The sequence below is a fragment of the Gigantopelta aegis genome, unplaced genomic scaffold (genome assembly GCF_016097555.1).
Source record: "Gigantopelta aegis isolate Gae_Host unplaced genomic scaffold, Gae_host_genome ctg5544_pilon_pilon:::debris, whole genome shotgun sequence".
Classification (NCBI taxonomy): domain Eukaryota; kingdom Metazoa; phylum Mollusca; class Gastropoda; order Neomphalida; family Peltospiridae; genus Gigantopelta; species Gigantopelta aegis.
In genome coordinates, this window is record NW_024534478.1 from 1 (window position 1) to 20,058 (window position 20,058).

The window sequence follows — 20,058 nt, forward strand, 5'->3', positions numbered from 1 at the left end:
CTGAACTAAATAAAAAATAAAAATATAATTTTGCGTTTCAAAGTAACTATGCCTGTCAACAATGCTGTTATATCGGTGAAGTGAAGTCTAGTCATTAGTTAGGAACAAAGATTCGCGTTAAAGGTTTTGTCTCAACGTTACATAATTTTTATTAACTTTTGTTTTATACCTTCAACGACATGCCAATAAAAAGTACATGAAAATAATTAAATTTACCAGTAGATTTTGTTTAAAATTAGAATGTCTTGAGTTTTGTGTTAGGCCATGGGCTACATAGTTTCCTCTCTTGTACCCCCCCCCCCCCAAACACACACACACAAACACATACACGACTCTACTACATTTTGTTGAACAATATGGCTGCCATCCTGGATTCCGAAAATTATTTGATTGAATTAGCCATTCTTGAATTAATTTAAATGTACAAACATTTTTCAAAAATCAACCATAATATACATACATTTAATGATAAGTAACTTTTATGATTTATGATAACCCCCCAAAATAATTGGGGGCCGGGGGTCATGTTGGGAACATTTATCAAAAATCGATTCAAACCATCGGATTCCTTGAAAAAACAAACGTTCCTGTAGAATCAACTAAACTCATAAAGTGAACACTCTTTACCCTAAAGAGCCCAAATCTGAGACCGATATTTTGAATTACGAGAGTAAAATTCACTACCCCTCTATCATTTCCATATCATCACCACTCGTTTAATTATAATGCCGGTATGATGACATTGGTGTCAAATGAAAGCTTAAATAGTGTACAATACATGAAATGTGTTCTTGTGAAAAAGACTATTATACAAATTGGGACATTTTATGGTAAGCCGTAATTAATTATTGGGGTATAGTCACTTAATGATATTAAGTCACTGACTTTTAGTGGATATCCGATATTAAAGTACATCATGTGGATCAGTAGACGATAACCTTTGATTTGATATATACTACATTCAAGACATGCCTCTGACGCATGGGTGGCTATTTTGTTGCACAAAACGTAGAGGGTACCAATTATAGGATGACGTCAGAGAAAAAGGTATTGTTTTAAGGGTACCCTCAAACACTGGTGACAAAATGATTAGTGGATCCCAATTTGTTTACTGTTACTAGTTAGTTTCATGTCCCCCCCCCCACCCCATAGTATAGTAGAGTTGTGTGTGTGTGGGAGGGGCGGGGGTAGGGGGAGGATGAGAAGCGTGTGTAGACCATGGCCTATGTCATTGTAATTTATGCTTGTGGGCTCCTTTTTAGATTTCAAGATTTATTAAACAACACTCAGACACATTACAATGTGTAACAAGAGGACAATTCAAATACGTAATTCCATGACAAGAACAGGCGTCTACATAGAAGTATTTATAGTTAACATAAAGCACAAGATATGCAATCAAAATAGATAAAATGTTGGGAGAAATCTCAGTTCACAAGACTAGATCTTTAAAAAAAAATATATATAGCTAGTTTTTTTTTAAATAATGGTACATTACATAATAACAGCATACCTTTCATTTTAGAAACGCTAGGATTAATTCTGTAATATTGTTTTACATATTTTCTTCTACTGTTTTCAATATTATTATTTTTGCAATTGAATAAATAATGGTATTCATCTCCAATATCGAAACGATCTTAGCGCTATGATCACATTCAGTGTTTAAGGTAGTTGTACACTTACGGTGATCTTAGTAGCTAAGATCGCTTCGTAAAACAGGGCCTAAGTTATCAGAGCATTGTTAACGACTAAAATTGCATATCAATATACAAATTGAATATCAGAGTCTGTACATTCATCAATTATGTTTCTGGTTGTCATAATATTTATAATAACTCAAACTAGATGTTATCTCCCAATAATGTCGTAGGTACTAAAATATATAGTATTAGAAAATAACGTCTGAGCTATCACAAACACTAAGACAATCAGAAGTACACTGAATATAAATATTTTTAATGTTTTAAACAAGTAAATGTATTTAATAAGTAATTTAGTGGTTAGAAAGTCTATGTAAAGCGGCCCTCACATATCGGTCGCGGCGCCCACGCGACTCCTAAAATAGCATTTTCGCGAGGCGTCCAGCCGGACGATGCCCGATTTCTGCGGGCTACGCTGCACTTTTTAGGGGTCGCCCGAACCCCCGCGGGCGTGAAAACCTGACTCCCAAATCTGCGATTTTCCAAGCGCGATTTTAGGTCGTGGCAATCCCGTAGATACGTTGCTAGGGCCCCGCCCGGCGGCCTGAAGATTTTGACGAAAATTATTGGAAAAAAATCCGCTGAACGCCGTAGGATTTTCACGGGCCTTTCACGGCCACACCTACAATAGCCTCACGGCCCCCTCACGAATCACAGGCAATTTGTACAACATTGGCCGGGCGCCCCGCTGGTCCCGATAGCCCCCCCCCCCCGGCGGTTTCTAAACGGCCCCCACACCTTTATACAACGCATCTATATATACTTGAGGCGCGGATGCCGGTGGGAAGCCCGACGTCAATCACCAGTCGCCCGGCCAGGCTCCGGCAGGACGCCTACCGACCTGTTCTTTGATCAGCCGGAGCCCACCAGATTATCTAGCGGCGTCCGGCCGACGCCCTGGCGGCCGCACTGTGATCCACTGCGATCCAATGTTCAAAGGGCACCGTCCGGGCCCCGTCTAATATGTGAGGGCACACGTCGCAAACATGAAATTCGCCCGATTCATGGACGGACTCTAAATCCCCCGGCGACTCCTGCGATTAGAAAAATCGCGTGGACGCCGGCTGATATGTGAGGGCCCCTTTAGTCGAAAACATCTTAATATTAACTTAAGATTGTCTCATTCTGATGACCACTAACGGAATTGTCCTCGTTCAGGTAGGGGCGGGGCGTAGCCCAGTGTTAAAGCGCTCGATGCGCGGTCGTTGTGGGATCGATCCCCGTCGGTGGGCCCATTGGGCTATTTCTCGTTCCAGCCAGTGCACCACGACTGGTATATCAAAGGCTGTGGTATGTACTACCCTGTCTGTGGAATGGTGCATATAAAAAATCCCTTGCTGCTAATCGAAAAGAGTAGCTCATGAAGTGGCGACAGCAGGTTTCCTCTCTCAATATCTGCGTGGTCCTTAGTCTGACGGCATATAACTGTAAATAAAATGTGTTGAGTGCATCGTTAAATAAAACATTTCTTTCTTTCTTTCGTTCAGGTAAGACGAACACTGCGTAATGTTATGCCAGGCAGATGTTTTCAACAAGTTTGCTGCCTTTGTGCAACTCATCTCTCTGTGGCGGCCCTTGCCAGCTTTTATGAATTCACGACACAAGACAGGAATCTAATCGTAGGTAGTGCAACTCTGTTTACACATTGTGCAGCAAGCACATTAGTCCAACCGAAATAGTGAAAGACCATCACATATTGTAGGTAGTGCAACTCTGTTTAAACATTGTGCAACAAGCACATTAGTCCAGGCGAAATAGTGAAAGACCCATCACATATTGCAAACGTTTTAATTTCAACTGTATTCAGGTCTATATGTAATACAAAATAACATAATAGATCAGCCCATTATAAACGGACAAGCTTGGCATCCATAAAAAGCAAAGAAAGCACATCCATATTTGTGTGAAAAATTGTGTATTGTGTTAAAAAGTATTTTCATATCTACCGACGATACAATGGTATCATGTGAAAAAGTGAGCTGTTAGCCTAGACATGTTTGATGCCATCTGATAATCCTGGTAACGTGGTATGAATTGTCTGTACAGGGGTGATTTATAAGTTCGTGACCTAAGGCATAAGTACATGAGCTGCACATGTTTCACTGCATTTGATTACACAGAATGTTTGAAGTTACTAACTTGAGTTGTTTCTTCTGTTAGAGATAATTAAACATTGAGCATCGGTGGTTTCTGATAATATGGATAACATCAGTAATCGTGCGGTTATCCGCTACCTCGGTCTCCAGGGCTTGACACCCAAGGAGATCCATGAAGACATGGTGGTTACACTAGGGGAGGATGCCCCTTTATACAGCATGGTGAAGAAGTGGGCTGCTGAATTCAAACGTAGCAGAGAGCGTCTGGAAGACGACCCCCGTCCGGGAAGGCCAATGACCGTCAGCACACAGGATACCATTGCCAAGATTCATGAGATCATCATGGCAGACAGACGAGTAATGGAGCGTTACATTGGGTATCTCCCAGGAAGGCGTCCATGCAGTTATCCACAACGAAATTCAAATGTCCAAGGTGTCAGCACGTTGGGTCCCATGGCTCCTTGGCCATGATCTGAAACGGACTCGGCTCAACATGTCAAGGGAAAATCTTGCCATTTTTTAGGCGGATCCCAATAGATTATGGATGAGACCTGAGTCCATAACTTCCAACCAGAGACGAAGCAACAATCGAAGCAGTGGAATCACTCAGGTTCTCCGCCTCCCAAGAAAGCCAAGACTGTGATAATGATGGCCTCCTTTTTCTGGGATGCAGAAGGAGTGCTCGTGGTGGACTACCTAGACAAGGCTTTGGTTGACACTTTGACACTGGTGACACCAAGCATGCAGCTGCACTAGTGACCAAACCTTACTTGAAAGTTTTAATGATTGACAAGTGTCACCTTCAGGACTTACCAAAACAACATAATTTGAAAGAAACATTAAAATATACTGAACTGACATATAAACTGCCTTGTCGTTAAAGGGACTATCTTGAGTGTTTAGATATTTTGTAAAAAAAAATTGGACAATATAACCTTTCATAATTATTATATTGTACTCTACTTACATTATAACATTTTTATAACCAATTCATTTCGGATCATGCTAATGTTTTGTAGTAGATCAGTATAAAAGCACACAATAATTTCATATATATCAGTTTATTTTTTCTTCCAAACGCCATTGTTGATAGTAAGCTACAATAATGCAAACAACTATATACATTTATACATAGTTATGAATTGAAAATTTATTTTTATGATTTTACTTAAGTAAACTAAATAATATAACACAACTTGTCTTCTTTTTCCATTACGGGTGTTACATTGGTCGGGCTACATATTTATGGTCAAATTAAAAAAAAAACCCACGTAAATTACTGACATTAATAAAATGTTCTCATGATAAAGTAGCAACGATAACCATTCTTTAATGGTATAAAATAAAAATGTCAGGCTTTATTAGAATCTCATGGATAAGGTAAGAAGTTTGACTCTTTTTCACATGTTTAGAAATCAGTTTGTGGAATGGTTTTGAAGTGTTGTATACCAAACATGTAACTAAAACTCAGCAATATTTTATTAGGTTTACATCCCCCAGAGACACTTCCTTCCAATGCCAGAACAAGTTTGATTATATATGACGATTTTAAAATGGCCCTATGGGGATAGTTACATGGATTTGACCATGTACTAAAACGATGGTTCATTGTCCCACGTATTTCTTTCTTACAGTCTAATCTTTTGTTACAGAAAGAAAAACACTTCTTTATTTCTTAGAGTGTTATTTTTGCCACCTTTTAAAAAACTTCTACAGGTGAAATTGTCGGCACAATTGCTGTCGGCTTTCTTGAAGAGATAGTCCCTTATTGAACAGTCCATAAGGTTACAGTCGGCGAACGTAAAAGTGAGTTAGGAAACGTTGGTGGCAAACATAACCCTGAATGGAATCAAGAAGTGTGTTGTTTTATCCTAGAAAACAAATCATGGGCTGTAAAGAAAATGGTTCGACAGTCAACCATATTTTGTAGTACATACAGCTGATGCTGAGTAGGTTTTCATTGGTATAGCATTTTTGGACATGACGTTTTGTATTGTCATAGTGCTAAAACTTCAACTTTATAACAATAGTGTCAAGCAATAATTAATTGTTACGAGCAATCAAAGACACGATGTAGTTTAATTGTTGTCACGGGTATTGCAGGCGACTTAACGAGTACACCATGACAACTATATATTGTTACCTGGACAACGTGTTTAGTATGTGTATTATAAATACGGATAATCTACCAATGAAAGATGGACCAAAAGTAGATACCCATATAGACTGAGAAGGTGGGACCCGGGGGGGGGGGGGGACCCTTGAGGTTTCAGTCGTAGTGTTCACCCAAGAGCGTAGCCATATATATATGTGATCTGTATCACCATGTTGTTAACTTATTTAATCATGTTTAATGTTCGAAAGTAAAATACAAGAACCTACATCACCAACTTTCGACTTCTGTTATTTCATTTAACATTCGGGTAAATCATTCGTAAGAAAATCTACTCTTGGTTAGTATCATGCGCCATTGATAACTTAATACATAAATTAAATAAATTATTTGCTTATACGTGTGTTTCTTTTGCAAGACATACTATCTGTAGTCCTTGGCGACATTTTACTTACAATTACAAACACGTCCTTTCGTCTTAGTGCAGTCTGTGTCAGATTTGACAATGATGGATGAGCTTTTGTAAACGATGTATCCACAACTGCCCATACGATTCAACTTCCATATAACATAAGATGTAAACAACTCTGCAAAAGAAATTCAAAGAGAAAAGCCACATTATATTAAATATAACACTCCAACATACTGTAGCATATCTGCTCATCTTAAGAGTTACAAACTGAGTTCCGCCTACTGGTGTACTGGGAATATGGAGTTCTAATTCCTCATTAGTAGTATATTTATTTAAATATCAAGATAAACAAGTTATTGCAGGCTTCCCCTAAGACTAGTTCAAAGAGAATAATTTTAGCTTCCCTTAAACATTGTACCCTAACAAAGATTAAATATCAATGCTCAGTATGGCAATATCTTTAATGGCTGCCAATAATGTAAGTTTTAGGGGAGTAATTAATCACTTCCCTCAGTTTGTGTTCACAGTTAGGTCTGTTATTGTCAACCCGATTTTGTTCTATATTCAAAATGAACACTTTTCTCAGTACATGCAATAGGTCCATTGGCCAATTATTGTTGTCAATATCATCACCATCTCTGCAGTTCGAAGTAAGAAGAAGACAAACAGTGCACTGTCGTATCAATTCTAAGCATACATTAATGTTTCTTTGTTTTTTACGCTTATATCTAATCAAGGTCAAAGCAAACTGTTCTGGGTGCACACCAGTTATTCATGCTATCTGTTCAGAACAGGGATTAATGGCTGATCGTTAGCGGTTAGTGAGAAGTCAGTCGGCGTTATGGTCGTATCATCGCCTTCACCCACTGAATTGTGCACTCACTGGGTTGTAGCCAGTATTGGGATTCGGACCTATCACCTACCAGCGTTAAAACGTATGCATACGCCACGTAACAAGTAATTTATAACAATTATAACAATATAAAACATATCATTATTTAGAATGAATGAATATTTAACAACACCCCAGCACAAAAATATACATCGGCTATTGGGTGTCAGAAAAGATAAGTGTCATTAATTAGAATACAAAATGGCGTGCAAAATAATACATGCAAGTTATACTGTTACTAGTAAATGTTTTGAACATTTATTCTTAAATATAAAAGTGAATAGTTTGTTTTCTACACTGTGGACCTCAAATCGTGTTTGCAATGTTTCACATGCGGGGATGGCACGCACTCTTAAGGTACTGGTCTGCAGTCAAATATTTTAATCCCAAAATTGCATTTAAACTTCAAATCAAATTAACATCATTGTCTGTTGGTGGTTCCTTGACCTGTTAGTTGTTTCAATTCCAAGTGGCACACGAAACCCATAGCTCATTCTAATCATTTGCGTTTGGGCTAGTAATGAAAAGTCTACTAATTCATCATGGCTTTTAATTTCGTTAACAGATAATGAAAGGATCACAAATGATGAAGGGCCACACTGTAAGCAGACGCGTGTGCATACTATTATGCAAGGGGTTGGTGGGGGCAAGTCAAGTGTCTGGGGATTGGGCGAAAATGTTTATTTTTTATTTTTAATAAAAATATATATTTAAAAAAAAAATCACCTTGAGCAGGGGGTCGACCCATAAACTCCCCCACACGCGTCTATTAAGGTTAGTAAAATTAAACCCAGTTTTTGTTTAATGACGCCACTAGAATAGATTGATTTATTAATCATTGTCCATTGGAGTTCAAACATGGTCTTTGATATACTAGTGGTGGGGCATTGGTTGAGACAAGAAAAAAAGCAGTCAGAGAATGGGTCCACTAACGTAATTCGATCCTATGACGCAACCATCCCAGGCGAGAGCTCTTCTGACGGAGCTTGATCCAGCCCTAAGGTTATTAAAGCTTTCTTTATGGGTTTTGTCATGGTAAATAGGAACAATTGCGTGTACCGTACGCTTAGCCTAAAGAAAATGTATTACTTGAGGATACATATCTCATTCCGTTCCGCTGCGGTCTGTTCTGTTCCAGGTTTCACCAACACTCTATTTACATTACTTAAAAATCTATCAAAATTCAAGAAATTTGGCACCGAGATTTTTCAGAAATTAACAGAATAGACACAGTGAGAAAAATATCGAGATACATTAATAGAAATAATTAAATTATTAGATATAACAAAACTACTTAACTAAAACATAATATTATTAACGTAGACCATACCTGTATGATAAATGCTAACTGTTTCATTACTACCACAATACTCTCTGAAGTTACCCCAACACCCATCTTGGCCAGTTTCACTGTCCGCCTCAACAGACAATCCGTCTAAAGTTTTAAAGCAATAACATCGGCTTCCCTACAACAAAATATGTTAACATTTTAAACCTAAAATTGACGGCATTCAATGGAAATATTTGAATTTATAGATTTTTTTTCTTCTGATTTGCACAATTATATATTACTATTATTATAATATATATTTTATAAAAACTATCAGTGTTTCTGCCAGAAAGAAATTTTTGGTTATGGCGATATGAAATTGAATATTTACAATATGTGCTGAATGCGATAGGGGGCTTTCCCCAGAAAGAAAATGGGTTAGGGTTAAGAAAATCATACAGTAATGATATAACAGCAATTAATTTTGTCAAAAGGTTAACTTAAAAATATAAAATGTGCAAAAACATTTGGATATGGCGTCATACCCAATGTACCCTCTGGCATTCATAGCGTAATGACTATTTAAATTAGGGATGTAGCGTTTCTACGTTATTAGCCCCATTGCAATTTAAAAATTGCTCAATCTAATTAAAATTAGCTCCAGTATTACATGTGAATCTACCGGCCTCGGTGGCGTCGTGGCTAGGCCATCGGTCTACAGGCTGGTAGGTACTGGGTTCGGATCCCAGTCGAGGCATGGTTTTTTTTAATCCAGATACCGACTCCAAACCCTGAGTGAGTGCTCCGCAAGGCCCAATGGGTAGGTGTAAAACCACTTGCACCGACCAGTGATCCATAACTGGTTCAACAAAGGCCATGATTTGTGCTATCCTGCCTGTGGGACGTGCACATAAAAGATCCCTTGCTGCTAATCGGAAAGAGTAGTCCATGTAGTGGCGACAGCGGGTTTCCTCTCAAAATCTGTGTGGTCCTTAACCATATGTCTGACACCATATAACCGTAAATAAAAAGTGTTCAGTGCATCGTTAAATAAAACATTTCTTTCTTTCTTTTTTACATGTGGATCTAACAGCAGCCCGTTGGAGCTCATGTCTAGTTGACCTTTCATTCGACCAACCAAAACCTTACTTGCAAAATCATGCTAGCTATTTGAGTGCGAGTGCGAATAATTTTTACATGCTCATATACCACTAGAGTTTCGAGCATGTCCGTCCCGGGGCCTGTCTCTGGATAGCGAGGGGCTTGTCTCGGGACAGAAACAAAATTAAGCGGACAATTTTGAAATTTATATCCAAAAATTAAATAGTGGGCCTTTAAAATTTTGATGTGCATCTCTGATTAATATCATTAATAAAGATTTTTTTTAGTGGAACTGTTGATTGGCCGAGTGGGTAAGGTCACTGGCTGTCAACTATTTCACGAATCGGTGCTGTAGGTTCGATTCCTGCCAGTTCACATTTGTGTTTTTAAATATTATAATTCAATATTAGTTTTATTAGCATGTTTACTGTTAAATTAAATCGCATTACGATCCTACTATTTACTATTTATTCAGAATACTGTTGTATTCATTTTGATAGACCTCATAATTTATTTATACACACCCGTTAAACTTCAGCAAAAGTAGTATATAATGAATGAATGAATGAATAAATGAATGTTTAACGACACCCCAGCACGAAAAATACATCGGCTATTGGGTGTCAAACTATGGTAATGCAAATAAATAAAGTGATGATCAACATCAATATAAAAATTCAAGACCCAAACAAAAACAGTGTAAAGAACTGTGCAAAAACACAAATATCACAGAATTTTACGGATACTGAATTTTACTCAAAACTTCAATTTTGTGCTGTATTGGCCTTTCTCAAAGAGAATGTTACACCCCTGCACCACGGTGAGGTTACAGCACGTGCAGGGGAAGAAGTATATAAGGTCATAATCTAAACATGAGTAGTGTAATTATTGTATGTTTAATTAAACACGTGTCCTAAAATTAATATAACATTAATTTCATATTGGAACCTTAACTCATTTGCCCCATTTTCCCGTTAGTATTATATTAAACTGTAAGCATTTTTGATACATTATATGGAAATGCTGGACTACTTTTTGGAAACGGAGATTAAAATGGGACTTGGGATACATATTGTAGCGTATAATAGCGAACATATGACTTGATTGTATCACGAAGAATTACGTACTTAATGATACCCGTACTGTGAATAGTACTTACCTGCATCCCAATATATTTTTGCGTGTTGGTTCGACACTGGTAGAAACAGCGACTCGCTTGATTGTCGTAGGGAATGTTGTATATTTTATTTGTGCTGGACGCAATTAGTGAAGCATTTACTTGTCCTATGTAAGGAAACAACGGCTCGTTGTTTTCTGATAGAAGAAGAAGAAGAAGAAGAAAGAGTTCCAAATGTAATAGTAATTACAAATCTTCATTACTTTTGTAAACAACAACATTACAAAACAAAACAAAACAAAACAAAACAAAACAAAACACCCCATACTCCTCACTTAGTGGTTAGGGTATACAATATCTCTTTGAAATAGTGTTTGGGTTTTGATAATAATTTTTTTAGAAATAATATATATTTTGTTTCTAAATGTAGGAGATCCTTCTTGTAAGTTGTATATTTTCTTAAAGTGGGATGATTCTTTGCTACTATAATTTTGTAGCTAATAAATTGATGGTTGAGTCAGAGTGCAAGATGCAAAAATAAGTGTTCCTGTTTTGTTTCTTAAAGGAAAAGACAATTAAGGCATTTGGCCTGGTATGCATATTCAACGATATATAATGCGCATTATTGCTTAATATCAACAAGTATAATCGTATAGTTAATTAATAAAACGGTTAAATGTGACGACTATTATATATAACGGGCGCAGCCATTTTGTACCATCTCAGTGAGTACGCCCTCTGGCGAGCTGGTGGTTACGTAAAACTTAGCGCGTAACGCCAGGAATGAGCCTTAGAACTAGAGAAACACAATCTACCTGGTTTTTGCGGGATGATAAATAGTCATACATTGCAATGTTCTGTAATAATACGCATCCCAGTAAGCCAGCAATAAGTATATCCAGCACTATATATATTCTTTTTTAATACAAAATAAAATACCATTGTCAAAGTGGCTACACAACAAGTCGAAATAATTAACAATGTTTTGTCCATGCATTAACCTACGTACTGAAATGATACACGGAGTGTTTTCTTAGTTAATTGGTCTATGCTGTTAGTTGCTTCTACCTATGATTCCCGATTGGCAGGTGTGTATTTGATTGGTAACCAGACGAGCCAATTAATTGACGCTGTCTAGACACAAAAATACATACCGGTATTGTGGAATATTACCTGTCGCCCCTAAAATGTTAATGGTTTATTACTGTAAATAGTTCTGTAAAACTATTGATTAAGTAGACTTTTCCATCTAAAACCACAGAACTGCCCAATTACGTAGTCCCAAAGAAAAGAAAATTATCACTTGGGTACATTTTTCCTTTGGATTATTTAACAGAGGAAAATACTATAACCCCATTTTGTTCCGTTAATGCAACTTGAAATATATTTAGTTAAATAGTTTATTATATTATTACGTCATTTATGCTGTTTTACAAGTCAGTTTGATCAAAGAGAAGCGCCTTGTCAAAAATTACTGCTTTTGTTTACACTGTGCATACAGGAGATGGCCAGGAGCTGACGTCACTTCGCCCCAAGCTATACCACCGAACGTAACAAAAACGAAACAAAATGGCTACCCCCAGTTAGCAGGAATAATCATGTTTTTTTATTAACTCTAAAATTACGCGTTTTTCATTTGCTAAAGTGTCAGTATGTGTTGGTGGTCCAAGTATGCATCTTTCCAACACATAAGGCTCTTGTTTGAGTTGACCCTACCTTTAAAGTACATTAGTTTAGTACAGTTAAGTATTTCTATAACATTAATAAAATAATTTTAAACTTTTTTAACACCCACCTGTCCACATCCATGAACTATACTGGACTTTTGCACCAACCCAGTAAGAACCAGGTCTGACATTTTGTCGCGGATCAGGATCAGTAGCAGTGTAGAGTCTTCGACCACGAGCACCACACTGGCGGAATGCATCTCCCCACGACACATTGTCTATTATTTCCAGGTCACCTACAACATAGCAAATTATCGGATTATTTCTTGTTTAACATGATACCATTAAGGACTAGAACGAGAGAGAGAGAGAGAGAGAGAGAGAGAGAGAGAGAGAGAGAGAGAGAGAGAGAGAGAGAGAGAGAGAGAGAGAGAGAGAGAGAGAGAGAGAGAGAGAGAGAGAGAGAGAGAGAGAGAGAGAGAGAATTAGTATTAATATATGCTTGAGCTGTTAATTTACAATGAAAGGCACTGTTGGATTTTTCATTACATCATCAGTTATCTTCTATCTTACCCAGCGTTTACCCCGCACATATTTTTCTTTCAAGGGGCTAACATAACGAGGCCCCGTTCCACTAAGTGATCTTAGCTCAACTATCACCTTATAGTACGTGTTACTCTTCACTCTTGACACTGTCAGGTAAATACTCCTGACAACATTATAATATATATAAATAATATTTAATTTAACACAAAGAAAAATTTAATTGTTTTACCACTTTCAGCCGACAGCAGGGGGAAAACTCCACCAATAATTCCTACAAGCAGACGAACAATCCATTGTACGTCAGCCGCCATGACACCCAGTCAACAGATGAACAAGGAAGTCAATGGAACATCGTCAGACCTGTAAAGATACCCGGAGAAGTAACTACTATTTTCATTGGACTGTAACTCGATGACTTCACTGTTCAGTAAATACCGCATACGCTACTGCACGCTTAAAGTGTGTTAACTAACACCGCCTTTAAGTAATAAAATATGTTTTGATAGTATCGCGTCGAAACCTCTTCACAATTGTGTTGCTTATCTAGTGCATATCTTGACACTGTCGAATTTTATCAAGCTCTGAAGTAAAGGTATTAAGTATTTGTTGTTGAGCATTTTTGTTTTTCATTGTTTACAAGACAGAGATACACAATATATTATTAACGAACACCGTGTTTAAGTGATAAAATATGTTTTAATAATTCGAAATCTTTTTACAGTTGTGTTGTATATCTAGTGCACGTTCTGACACTGTCGAATTTTATCAAGTTCTGACGTAAAAATATTAAGTATTTCCACGAAGATATTTGGTCTGATTTTTAATTGTTTACAAGACAGAGATGCACAATATATTATTATGTTAGTACGCACAGAGGTTGGTGGCATCCTATTAATTCATTTCAAATTATTTTCATTCTATATCCAATTAAGGTCCAAGCACGCTGTCCTCGGCACACACCTAAGCTATCTGGACTGTGTGTCCAGGACAGTGGGTTAGTTGTTACTGGTTAGTGAGAGAGAAGAGGGTGTAGTGGCCATACACCTACCCATTGAGTCGTTAAAACTCGCTCTGGGTGGGAGCCGGTACCGAGCTGTGAACCCATTATCTTCCAGCCCTATCCCCGTGTCTTAACCACGACACCACCAAGGCCGGTGATGACATCTTAGAAGTTTGTTTTAATTAGCGCTTTTTATGTGTTAAAATAACCATCCATGGTTGTGTACCGGTTAATCCATCACACCCTGGTACCAACTCACAACAAGGGCGAACATTCAAGGCTAAACGAAGGGATATAGGGCCATTACACCGTACTCCCCCCCCCCCCCCCAATCACTAACCATTAACCAGTCCCTTCTCTCCCCAATCACTAACCATTAACCCGTCCCTTCTCCCCTCCCAATCACTAACCATTAACCAGTCCCTTCTCTCCCCAATCACTAACCATTGACCAGTCCCTTCTCACCCCAATCACTAACCAATAACCCGTACCTTCTCCCCAATCACAAACCAGTAACCCGTCCCTACCCCTAATCACTAACCAGTAACCAGTCCCTTCTCTCCCCAACCACTAACCAGTAACCCGTGACTTCTCTCCTCATTCACTAACCATTATCCCGGCCCTTCTCTCCACAATCAATAACCATTAACCCGGCCCTTCTCTCCCCAATCACTAACCAGTTACCCGACCCTTCTCTCCACAATCACTAACCATTAATCAGTCCCTTCTCCCCCTCCAATCACTAACCATTAACCAGTCAATTCTCTCCACAATTATTAAACATTAACCGGTCCCTCCCAATCACTAACCAGTAAATAGTCCCTTTTCCCTCCAATCACTAACCATTGACAAGTCCCTTCTCTCCCCAATCACTAACCAGTAACCCGTGCCTTCTCTCCTTAATCACTAACCAATAACTAGTCCATTCTCTCCCCAATCACTAACCAGTAACCCGTGCCTTCTCTCCCCAATCACTAACCATTAACATGTCCCTTCTCTCCCTAATCACTAACCAGTAACCCGCCCCTCCCAATCACTAACCAGTAACCCGCCCCTCCCAATCACTAACCAGTAACATGTCCCTTCTCTCCCCAATCACTAACCAGTAACCAGTCCCTACTCTCCCCAATCACTAAAAAATAACCAGTCCTTCTCCACCAATCACTAACCATTAACCAGTCCCTTCTCCCCAATCACTAACCAGTACCTTCTCCCAATCACTAACCATTAACCAGCCTCTGCTCTCCCTAATCACTAACCAGTAACCCGTGCCTTCTCTCCCAAATCACTAACCATTAACCTGTCCCTTCTCTCCCCAATCACTAACCAGTAACCCGCGTCTTCTCCCCCTCCAATCACTAACCAGTAACCTGTCCCTTCTCTCCCCAATCACTAACCAGTAACCCGCCCCTCCCAATCACTAACCAGTAACATGTCCCTTCTCTCCCCAATCACTAACCAGTAACCCGCCCCTCCCAATCACTAACCAGTAACCAATCCCTACTCTCCCCAATCACTAACCAGTAACATGTCCCTTCTCTCCTCAATCACTAACCAGTAACCCGCCCCCCAATCACTAACCAGTAACATGTCCCTTCTCTCCCCAATCACTAACCAGTAACATGTCCCTTCTCTCCCCAATCACTAACCAGTAACATGTCCCTTCTCTCCCCAATCACTAACCAGTAACATGTCCCTTCTCTCCCACCAATCACTAACCAGTAACCCGCCCCTCCCAATCACTAACCAGTAACCAGTCCCTACTCTCCCCAATCACTAAAAAATAACCAGTCCTTCTCCACCAATCTCTAACCAGTAACCAGTCCCTTCTCCCCAATCACTAACCATTAACCAGCCTCTGCTCCCCAATCACTAACCATTAACCAGTGCCTTCTCCACCAATCACTAACCAGTAACTAGTCCCTTCTCCCCAATCACTAACCATTAACCAGCCTCTGCTCTCCCCAATCACTAACCATTAACCAGTCCCTTCTCCCCAATCTCTAACCAATAACCAGTCCCTTCTCCCCAATCACTAACCATTAACCAGCCTCTGCTCCCCCAATCACTAACCATTAACCAGTCCCTTCTCTCCCCAATCACTAACCATTAACCTGCTCCTGTCCTAGCTGAGTGCAAACACAACACATCATCATGCTTGAACTATAATGGGATACAAGTACAATAAATAGAAAAGAATAAATGTGTAAAACATGGTAACTACTACATTACACTTTGGTCTTTAGAATGAAAGAAATAACTAATAATTTAACCGATTTGCTTCTTGGTGTGTGATGCGCTGTAATATATTTATTTTGACCTGTGCTCCATGGCAAGATGAGGCCTCCCCCAGGATCAATATCTGAAATTTGTTTTATACATTATTTATTTAGTTAGTTAGTTAGTTAGTTAATTAGTTAGTTATTTTACCTTATCATATTTTATTTATTTAGTTTAGTCAGTTATTTGTTTGTTTGTTTGTTTATTTTATTATTTTGTTTTTAGTTAAAAGCGATTTATTTTGGCCGATTTATCAAACCAGGAAGTTAGAACTAGAGCACGCCAAGAAATGACATCTATAAATAGTACACGTAACAATTCAAATATGATATACTACTACCAGGACTGCAGGCTATACACGTAACAATTCAAATATTATATACTACTACCAGGACTGCAGACTAAACACGTAACAATTCAAATATTATATACTACTACCAGGACTGCAGGCTAAACACGTAACAATTCAAATATTATATACTACTACCAGGACTGCAGGCTATACACGTAACAATTCAAATATTATATACTACTACTACCAGGACTGCAGACTATACGCGTAACAATTCAAATATTATATACTACTACTACCAGGACTGCAGGCTAAACACGTAACAATTCAAATATTATGTACTACTACCAGGACTGCAGGCTATACACGTAACAATTCAAATATGTACTACTACCAGGACTGCAGACTAAACACGTAACAATTCAAATATTATATACTACTACCAGGACTGCAGGCTAAACACGTAACAATTCAAATATGTACTACTACCAGGACTGCAGGCTATACACGTAACAATTCAAATATGTACTACTACCAGGACTGCAGGCTAAACACGTAACAATTCAAATATTATATACTACTACCAGGACTGCAGGCTATACACGTAACAATTCAAATATGTACTACTACCAGGACTGCAGGCTATACACGTACCAATTCAAATATGTACTACTACCAGGACTGCAGGCTATACACGTAACAATTCAAATATGTACTACTACCAGGACTGCAGGCTATACACGTAACAATTCAAATATGTACTACTACCAGGACTGCAGGCTATACACGTAACAATTCAAATATGTACTACTACCAGGACTGCAGGCTATACACGTAACAATTCAAATATTATATACTACTAGCAGGACTGCAGGCTATACACGTAACAATTCAAATATTATATACTACTACCAGGACTGCAGACTATACACGTAACAATTCAAATATTATATACTACTAGCAGGACTGCAGGCTATACACGTAACAATTCAAATATTATATACTACTACCAGGACTGCAGGCTATACACGTAACAATTCAAATATGTACTACTACCAGGACTGCAGGCTATACACGTAACAATTCAAATATTATATACTACTACCAGGACTGCAGGCTATACACATAACAATTCAAATATTATATACTACTAGCAGGACTGCAGGCTATACACGTAACAATTCAAATATATACTACTACCAGGACTGCAGGCTATACACGTAACAATTCAAATATTATATACTACTAGCAGGACTGCAGGCTATACACGTAACAATTCAAATATTATATACTACTAGCAGGACTGCAAACTAAACACGTAACAATTCAAATATTATATACTACTAGCAGGACTGCAGGCTATACACGTAACAATTCAAATATATACTACTAGCAGGACTGCAGGCTATACACGTAACAATTCAAATATTATGTACTACTACCAGGACTGCAGGCTATACACGTAACAATTCAAATATATACTAATAGCAGGACTGCAGGCTAAACACGTAACAATTCAAATATTATATACTACTAGCAGGACTGCAGGCTATACACGTAACAATTCAAATATTATATACTACTAGCAGGACTGCAGGCTATACACGTAACAATTCAAATATGTACTACTACCAGGACTGCAGACTAAACACGTAACAATTCAAATATTATATACTACTAGCAGGACTGCAGGCTATACACGTAACAATTCAAATATTATATACTACTACCAGGACTGCAGACTAAACACGTAACAATTCAAATATTATATACTACTAGCAGGACTGCAGGCTATACACGTAACAATTCAAATATTATATACTACTACCAGGACTGCAGGCTATACACGTAACAATTCAAATATGTACTACTACCAGGACTGCAGACTATACACGTAACAATTCAAATATTATATACTACTAGCAGGACTGCAGGCTATACACGTAACAATTCAAATATATACTACTACCAGGACTGCAGACTAAACACGTAACAATTCAAATATGTACTACTACCAGGACTGCAGACTAAACACGTAACAATTCAAATATTATATACTACTAGCAGGACTGCAGGCTATACACGTAACAATTCAAATATATACTACTACCAGGACTGCAGGCTATACACGTAACAATTCAAATATTATATACTACTAGCAGGACTGCAGGCTATACACGTAACAATTCAAATATATACTACTAGCAGGACTGCAGGCTATACACGTAACAATTCAAATATTATATACTACTAGCAGGACTGCAGGCTATACACGTAACAATTCAAATATATACTACTAGCAGGACTGCAGGCTATACACGTAACAATTCAAATATTATATACTACTAGCAGGACTGCAGGCTATACACGTAACAATTCAAATATATACTACTAGCAGGACTGCAGGCTATACACGTAACAATTCAAATATTATATACTACTACCAGGACTGCAGGCTATACACGTAACAATTCAAATATTATGTACTACTACCAGGACTGCAGGCTATACACGTAACAATTCAAATATTATATACTACTACCAGGACTGCAGGCTATACACGTAACAATTCAAATATTATGTACTACTACCAGGACTGCAGGCTATACACGTAACAATTCAAATATATACTACTAGCAGGACTGCAGGCTATACACGTAACAATTCAAATATTATATACTACTAGCAGGACTGCAAACTAAACACGTAACAATTCAAATATTATATACTACTAGCAGGACTGCAGGCTATACACGTAACAATTCAAATATTATATACTACTAGCAGGACTGCAGGCTAAACATGTAACAATTCAAATATTATATACTACTACCAGGACTGCAGGCTATACACGTAACAATTCAAATATATACTACTACCAGGATTGCAGGCTAAACTAAACTAAAAACCAAACCCTGCAACAAAGTTATGTTCTGTCAAGTTTATACCTGGAGGACTTTCTTTAAAGTAAGGGAATGTTTTATTTAACGGCGCACTCAACACATTTTATTTACGGTTATATGGCGTCGGACATATGGTTAAGAACCACACAGATATTGACGTAGGAAACCCGCTGTCGCCACTTCATGGACTACTCTTTACGATTAGCAGGAAGGGATCTTTTATATGAACTATCCCACAGACAGGATATCACATACCACGGCCTTTGATATATCAGTCGTGGTGCACTGGCTGGAGCGAGAAAAAACACAATGGGCCCACCGACGGGGATCGATCCCTGACCGACCGCACATCAATCCAGCTGTTTACCACTGGGCCACGTCCCGCCCCCTTGTTTAAAGTGTTCACACACCACGATTAGCAAGTAGTCAGTATGTACCTTTTATTTTAAAGTATTGCCATTAACACGCTAACCAGCTAAAGCTAAAATACTCAAGTGAAAACCCAGAAAGGCGGGTGTGTGGGGGGTGGGGGGGGGGATGGGGTGGAGCAAGCGACGCCCCTATTTGATTCGATAATCATTTTGTATACCCTCCCCTCAAAACTATTGTTTTTAGATTACACTTCACCATTCACTTTCGCATGCATTACAGAATAATTTCTATGTC

At 38.3% G+C, this 20,058-nt stretch overlaps 2 protein-coding genes across 2 annotated transcripts; one reads left to right on the plus strand and one right to left on the minus strand.

The window, feature by feature from the left end:
• Positions 1 to 3,901: 3,901 nt before the first annotated feature.
• On the plus strand, positions 3,902 to 4,555 carry LOC121366396. Its single transcript, XM_041490863.1, has 2 exons — positions 3,902 to 4,232; positions 4,374 to 4,555. Exons 1-2 carry the CDS (start codon positions 3,902 to 3,904, stop codon positions 4,553 to 4,555), a joined length of 513 nt encoding a protein of 170 aa, XP_041346797.1.
• A 1,804-nt stretch (positions 4,556 to 6,359) lies between these two features.
• Positions 6,360 to 13,267, minus strand: LOC121366397. The gene is made up of 5 exons (XM_041490864.1): positions 13,147 to 13,267; positions 12,500 to 12,667; positions 10,747 to 10,901; positions 8,547 to 8,682; positions 6,360 to 6,499 (listed from the first exon to the last, which is right to left on the minus strand). The coding sequence occupies exons 1-5, from the start codon at positions 13,226 to 13,228 to the stop codon at positions 6,360 to 6,362; spliced, it is 681 nt and encodes a 226-aa protein (XP_041346798.1). The 5' UTR covers positions 13,229 to 13,267.
• Positions 13,268 to 20,058: the final 6,791 nt, after the last annotated feature.